General features: G+C 30.2%; 1 protein-coding gene across 1 annotated transcript; it reads right to left on the reverse strand.

The window, feature by feature from the left end:
- Nucleotides 1–1,544: 1,544 nt before the first annotated feature.
- On the reverse strand, nt 1,545–2,597 carry LOC132713178 (uncharacterized). Its single transcript, XM_060695667.1, has one exon. It carries the CDS (start codon nt 2,472–2,474, stop codon nt 1,545–1,547), a length of 930 nt encoding a protein of 309 aa, XP_060551650.1. The 5' UTR covers nt 2,475–2,597.
- Nucleotides 2,598–8,415: the final 5,818 nt, after the last annotated feature.

Genomic DNA, 8,415 nt, shown 5'->3' on the forward strand with positions numbered 1-8,415 from the left:
TCAAACATTTTTACAGACCGAGAAATATGCGTCTTACAAAAGAAACAAAAGAATCAGAAGTAACAGAATTTCAGTTTTAGTAAATGTTAAGCAATCCATGAAAACAAAAATTGAAAATTAAAAACCAATTATTCCCTAGAAAACACACAAAAGTTTTCAGCTACCAATAACTTGATCCATCATTTTTTCTTTTGCGTTTAGGCATTCAGTAAGGTTAAAGTAATTTAGTACTTTGTATAAAAGTCAAACAACTACATCGTCTACATGCTACTGAAATGAAAAATTGAAAAATACTTTCACATTGAGCGCTACTCGTACTTTCATCGGGTAAAAATCATCGTATATGCTCTAAAATTATTTTTTAAACTATGAAACAATTATGTTTGTCCTTTCTAAAGCTTAAGAAATAATCCTCCCCCTTTCTAGCCCATATCAGCCTCACCTGATAAAATTGATATCAAAAGACAGTAGCATGTTATTCTCTATTTATCCGCTTTCAAGTTGAATGAATTAGTCAAATATTTTAAAATTATTATAATAGTGACTGACCAAATATTAATAAAGAAAAATATTTGTCAAAAAAAGTATAAAAAACAACCTAAATTATAAAAAGACTGCTCCACTCTTTATAAGAATTGAACATTACTGGTACATTCTGAAAGATATTTTTAGAAATTTCTAATCATAAATGTCAGAGTAAAATAAAAAATTGAACACAAGTATGACAAAATGGCAAGCTATTATAATTTGTACCTGTTCAATGACCATTTACACTTAGATTGGCATAATTTCACTTTAATTTCATAAAATAATTAAATTCATGCAAAGATTTAATAATTTAGATTAGGATAATGCATAAGCGCATAAGGTCACTATTTTTAGGTTTTAGTGACGATTCTCAATATACCTTTGCGTAAATCTTCAAAGACTGCCGATCAAATAATTTAATGACTTGGAAAAGTTGCGGTACTAGAATTAAGTTAAACTGTCAGGTTATTTGTATGACATTTTCCGAAGAATGTTTCGATAAGGTTTTTCTTAAGGCGTGTATAAAATATCTGTTGAATTGAATTTTAATATAATATCTAAAAAATAAAATAACAGGATGTTTAAAGATATATTGTGCATAAATCTGATCTTTGAAAATTCTGATTATTGCTATACAGTCTTTGAAATGAAAAAAAAAATAAATCTTTTAAAAACTCACAGAGAAGTTGTGCTACACTTTATGCTCTATATACTATAAGTAAACAAATATATGTCAAATTAAAAGGACTAAAATGCACTTAGCGCAAGTATATTTTAGGCATGCATCTCAAATATTGTAAATCTTAAAGATGGAGCAAATATTTCAATGAACTTAAGTTTACTAAAGATAAGTTAACTGTAGGTCTTATTGTTACATTTTGAGAATTGATAATTCTGGCTGTATAAAACTAATTGTTTTATTCAAATAAAATAAATAAAGGAGTTTACTACAATTAACAATTTTTTGAAACTTATGCAAAAATAAAAAGCCCACGTTTAAAGGACCATCACAACAATTATAGACTTAACTTCTTACCATGGCTTGTGTCAAATCCACCAAGGTACTGTGTTGTCAAGAATTGTTGCATTAATGCTGTTTTGCCAACTCCTTCAATGCCTCTTACATATATATTATATCCTTCTTTATCTATGTTGGTCATTTTATTAGCGTTTTCTGATTCTAATATGAAATCATCTACTGAAAGCTCACTAGTGGAGCTTCGTGTACTTCTAGATTCTGATCGTTTTACGATCTTACCTTTATTGTTCAGTTCAAAAAAGCGCACTGTGTGTATTTCTAATGCCGGTCTGGCATAAAGGTTTTGGTGTGAGTAACGTAGATGCTGAACTCGAGGTTTATCGAAGGAAGATGTCGTTGGCATGCTTGAGGTTCTGGTTCTGATTTCCTCTTCGAAGAATGAATCAAATGCACCCGGTACATTCCGGCATTGATTTAAAGTAGGCTTTTTTGTATTGATATCTGCATTCAAATGTTTTTCGATATTTAAGTGTAAGCGCTGACTATCCCGTCTTACTGGTTTTGTGTATGTATTTTGTGTTGGCATACTAAATGTTCTTGGTCGAATTTCGCTTTGAAAATTATCCAACATATAATTCAAAGCATATTTATCTTTTTCATATTTTTCACAAGGCACTTTTGCTTCAAAACTCACAAATTGTGGTATTGTTTTATGTTTTACTTTTTCAAACACGTACGCCAAATTTTCCGATGTAGAAGATGTAGACGAGCAAGATTTAGACCGCATATTTTGTGTTGGCACGCGGCAACTTTTCAAACGCAATTCATTGTCATGAATATAATCAGCCACTGTTTTTACTGACTTTAAATTTAATACATCTTCCACACTCTTCGATTTCGACATGCTGCATTTATCAAATTTGCATTTTAAAGTATTAAAAAAGCCTTGATTTTTTTCTGAACACATTTCTGCAATTACCGTTTAATAAAATAACTTTCCCTTCTCAGTCAGACGTGTCAAAGTATGATCAGATCATACCTTTGATAAATCCAGACAGGAATTGCTTTTCAGATGATGGAAATGGTATTTACAGATACATACACTGAACAAAAATGTCACCGGTTCTATTTTCCGATACGTTTGTTACTATTTCAACAGAAATTTTATACTCTTAATCTCTTGCTCCAGCAATCTGGAATTATAATCAATAGAAAGGCAAAGGAAACATTGTTCTAACCATGCATCATCCAAAATTGTCAGTTATAGAGTTATCCTTTACGCTGATGGAAAAAAATAATTATAGTGTGCCGAGCTAACGTTTCTTTATTTTCATATAAAAATAATATAATAATTTTCTTATAATAATGTGTGAAAACTGTCTGGATTAAAGTACTGATTTATATCAAAATGTGAATATCTATTCCTTTTTTTTAATATGGTGGAATAATTATTTCGATTTATAACATTTCACAACAAACAGTTAAATGCTTATTCTACGTCATAGAAGTACTTCCTCAGCCTTTGTTGTAGTTTTTTTGTTCTTTTGTTCTACAGCTCATCAAAGCAATTAAGGTGAAATGGCGCCCGATTAGGCTAACCCCGGATGTAATAACTTAAAGCAACACCAGGGGTCAAAACCATCTCAACTGTTGGAGCTAAGAGATGCAATAACTCAAGTTAATAGAACTCATTCAGTTGCCTCTTACGATAACGCAGGGATGAACGGTGGCTGCAATTCTTATACCCCAGTCCTTGGACACAAACTTGAATAAGCAGCTTAACATATGTAGAAAATTGTAATTCACACTATTTTATTTTACATTTTCGTTATAAACGATCGAAACTTTCTCTCAGACCTGTCAATGTTAATTAACTGCATGAAACTAGCAAGAAACGACAGCCAACCACAGCCGTTAAAAGTGTATTTTTCATCTGCCAATCCTTATTTTTTCAGCTTGGAACAGTTAAAATTAAATAAGCTTGCAACCAGTTTTGACAAAACATTGTCGCACAGCATGTACAATATAGATTGGTTCAACAAATTCATTACATTTTATTCATAGGAATTTTAAAATCAGTTACATACATTTTTTATTTTGTTGAATCGTTACAAAACATATTTTGAGAATGATTTCGGAACATGCATGAAATAATAATAATAATAATAATAATAACAATAATAATAATAATAATAATAATAATAATAATAATAATAATTATAGTAATAATGATAATAATGATGAAAATAATAATATTACATTAATAAATAATAAATGATAATAAAACCTGTATTTATAAAAAATAACTAAATTTTCTGTTTATTATATACTTTTTTTCTTTTTTGACCTTGCGATAAGGATGGCTAATGTAATATCTCCTTTCTATAGAGTATTCATTTTCAGTGAGGAGACAGAGTTTGGATAGGGTAATAACGAATGCACCGGTAAAATAATCAATCGACTAATTTATCAGTAAATATTAATTGTTTTCAGCATGTGCAAATAAGTATGATTGCTATCTCTTGCAAATTCAGTTCTGATATCCGATTATTACTTTACAAACATTCATATTATTGTGCGTATTCAAAGTGGATGTTTCAATATTAAACTGTAAATAGTTCTCATTAGAATTTATTCAAGTTATTTGGGCTCCCAGTAATGCAGGGAAAATCGGTTCAATGTCATTGACTTTGATAAAAAGCAATAAGGTATCGCCCGTATATCATGACAATTCTTACGAATTGGCAAATACCACATGGTGATTAAATTTTATCTATTTAAATATATATTTGTACAACAATTATATGAGTCGGCAATACGTATTATTGTAATTAATAACTTTCGTTAGTAATGTCAATATTTGTCAGTTTTAAAATAATTAGAAGAATTAATTCTGCGCTGTATATAAAATTATTTCTTTCGCAAAAGTAATTTTACTGATGGAAAGGTATATACAAGAGCGATAAGTAATCAGATGTTGTCTGATGACTTGTATTTAGAGGTGATAATTGTCACTCACATGCCAAGACGCTTTTGAAGTCAAGGACTGTAACTCAGCCAAAAATCATTAAACGGAAACAATATATAATTCACACGTACCTAAGTAAGCTACCAATCTTGTAAAGTTTCTCTTCAGTTGCATAAGTAGTATAAGATAAATTATATGGACACAACTTAAAAAATAAAAATAAATAGAGGACCATTTCTCAACAAAAATTATCAAATTGCAATATGCTGACGGTATGCACAGCTGAGCTTGATACTGATCATTCCTGTAAAGTTTTGATGGAATTGCACATATAGTTTTGGAAAAGATGGCCTCGTGTTTCGATGTGCTTTCTATTACATGTATAAAACTTCAAAACTTGTTTCCTGAATGAAACTTGCTTATTTATATAGCAGTCGTTTGAGTTAACAATAGTAAACACTGACAAGTAAAGAAGTAAGAGGTTCCAAGAAAATAGTCAATATAGCATGTTTGTGAAGTCATTTTAGGACATCGAAGATAACATTTGATTCGCGAAACAAATTATGACGCACATAAGAACATATTAACTTTCTTATAAATGCAGTGTAGACAGTAAAATAAATATTGATCTCAAGAATGTTACAGTGATATGACTGTTACAATAGTCGAACCACTTTTATTTATTAGCAATTTCGACAATTTTAAAAGTTTAAAAACGGACATTACTTTAGAAATAAAGCTTCAAGAATAAAACCAATTGTATAACAACTGCAACTAGTCATGATTAGCAAGTGTACTCCTCCCCTGACCAAATTATCCTTCTGTAGTTCTCATAATTATCTTTTTGTAGCGCTCTTAAATAACTAATTTTCATCTTAAATTACCTTGGGGGTTAATATGATTTCCCATTTTGAATGGTTTATAATGGCATCCTGTCCGTAATTTGCCCGTGTGCCTTGTCCTGTTTGGTGTCCTGCTGGACTCCTTGCCGATGGTCCTGTGTTGGAGGATTCGTTCATTGAATGTCGCCCTTCCTTGTTGATCTTGATTTTCCTAGTTTACATTTTCATGTTGGTAACTTTTATTTATTTGAAAGCTGTCTACTAAGCTAAAAAACAATTTTGGTAAACATATTATTTAAAAAGGGAGATATCTCTTTACAAATAGCCTTAAAATAACTTTTTCCTACAATTAGTTCTTGAATGACAATCAATCAAGAATTTTATTTTTCGTTTAGACAAATTTACCTTTAAATACGTTTGACTCATAAACTACAATAATGGCCATAACGACAATTACGGCGGCGGCCAAGCAATCATAATAGCTCGATTGTTTCACATATGAGTAAATGCCAAAAGTTTTAGTTCGATTAGAAAAGAAAATCGCCAGGGTATCATGAAAGCACGAAGATTTAAAATTCGGATTAAATGACATCTGCATTTGGCAAAATGACATTGCGCTATAATGGACTGGACATAATATGTTTTTTTTTGCTATCCAATTACTAATCTAATATCAGAAATAATTATGATTTATCACGCAAATGTGTTCCATTAGTTGCCTTAGAAGACTCGTTTTAAAAAGCGAAACAAATTAAGGATTTTAAAAGGTGTAGAGGGACGCAAGGAGTTTCGTTAGTAAACCGTTCTTATTTGACGTTAAACATGTACGTGGAATGGGAATATTTACACATAAATTCTTTGTTTTTATCTTCAAAGTCCGTTACAAATTTAACCATATTTAGTAGAGCACCGAACTAGAAATGGAAAAGGGCACAATAGCTGAAAGAAAAATGGGGAAACACAAATTTCTAAATAAATGTACGAGTATATATTAAGGTATTTTAACATCACAAACAAAAACCCAAACCTAATAACCCACACACAAATGGATATTTTGCTTTTCATTATGCTTCATCACGTGATATTAAAGGCGACCGCTACAGTTTTCATTCATACAAAAAGGGTAAATGTAAACTCTTTCTTAGATTTTATTTGTACTTTGTATGATTTTAGAATATATAATAACAGACACATTTTATCCAAATCAAAATGGGCATTTGCGTGCTAATTTCGGGGTTATCTGCCCTTCATGTTGTTCAAAACTTAACCATGCAATACAAAACAAAAACTAACTTACTTAGATTATTCTTTACTGTATATATTTCACATTGCATGTTTATGTTGATACATTTTCGTACTTAATTATATTAAGAAATGTGAAATGATCCAAAAACGACAAAAGTGTATAAAATAAAGTTACATTTGTGTCAATTTTCCATATACTATTCAAACCGAATATATATTGTTAATTTGATTGATTGCAAAAAAAAACACAAAACATTTCAATTCACAAATTTTCGGCTTTGCTGACATTTATGATGTATTATTATTTCATACAAAATGTCTAGATATTATGCAAATTTCTAGATCAGCAAACAATATAGCAAATATTGATTATGAGACATAATTGCTAGATATAGGTTACAAAGATATCAATGGAAGACAGCTGACATTTATCTGGTTTTTATACGGATAATTTCATCATATAATATTAATACAATCAAAGTGTAAAAGCATTACAAAAAGGAAGACAAAATGAATACCTGCGTACGTAGTGAATTGCAATGCAATATAATTTTACCAAAATGGTAATTTGCGCTTCAGCCGTGTAACCCCTCATACCGGAAAACATTGCTATGAAGGTACATAAAACGAGTTATAGATGCACGCGTTTGATACATTATGGCAAGTTGGAAATTAAAACAAAGTAAAAGAGTTAAACAAGCCAGATTAAATTTTATTTAGTCAGTGTATTTTTAATCAATAGTTATTCAAACTGTGAATACTAAATAATTCAATTTTCTAAGAAACGTTAACAGGACTTCAAACATATATTATGCTTAAATGTAACATTTGAAAATACTGATATTAGCTATGCAGACTCGTTTTTATTTTTTATAATTTTTAAGTAAACACAAAAAAAGAAAAGTTACGTTTTAAATTACGTTTTTAACTTTACACATACACTGACATAGGTAAACACAGTTTGCTACAATAAAGATTTAACCAAACCGCTATTACTGGCCATGCTTTACATAGACGCCTCAAATCAAGTTAAAGTCTTACTGTCTCGATGAAAACAGTATGCTTAAGCTTCAAGACAGTTGGACCTAAAACTAGAAACATATCCTTTTTCTTAATTCACTAGTGTCAGACAGTTCTGCTTCAGTATTATCAAACATTTACGACCAATGTATTACTATGACAGAGAGCGATTTAGCTCTTGGTGTAACCGTAGTTTATATCATCCAGTGTGCTATGATGCTATTCAAACTTTTAATGAACAGAATATTTCACTTTTTAATTGTGATAAGAAATGATTTACTCGATCAGTAATTCAAATCAGTTGCAAGGCAAAAGTTTGTTTTAGCAAATACAAAACGAACCCAACATTGTCGGCTAGTAGACTCAAAATTACAGTCATGTGACTACATGTTGACAAAATAATGTATTTGTGATAGAATAAAAGTTTACATTGGATGGCGAGAATACTTATGATTGGTGGAAAAGTATACGCATGTTTGAACGTTCCTTTTCTGTTCTACAAAGTCAGAGCAAAATTTTCAATTTAATTCTTAGTTTTGGCTACCAAAATATAAATGACAACAAACAATTGCCATCTTAGTCGGAAGACCGAATGCTCGAATATTAACTATGGCCAAGGATACATTTTCAACTTGAATTAGCCTTCACATTTGATAAGTGAGGCTTTTATTAGACAACATTTTCATTTGTTTTTTTTACATTGATCAAAAGGTATCATATGCCAGACGTTATTTATTTTGATTAAATTTGGTAATTTAAGAGGACCAATGTAAAATTCTTTATGGGTATAAACCACTGACAAAGCTCATTAAAAGATTGTTGTAGAATAATAT

This window comes from Ruditapes philippinarum, unplaced genomic scaffold (assembly GCF_026571515.1).
Source record: "Ruditapes philippinarum isolate M1 unplaced genomic scaffold, ASM2657151v2 ctg3201_1_1_1_1, whole genome shotgun sequence".
Lineage (NCBI taxonomy): Eukaryota > Metazoa > Mollusca > Bivalvia > Venerida > Veneridae > Ruditapes > Ruditapes philippinarum.

What these genes read in the sequence shown, in the direction of transcription:
- LOC132713178 (XM_060695667.1), bottom strand. Translation starts at nt 2,474, where the DNA reads ATGTGTTCAGAAAAAAATCAAGGCTTTTTTAATACTTTAAAATGCAAA.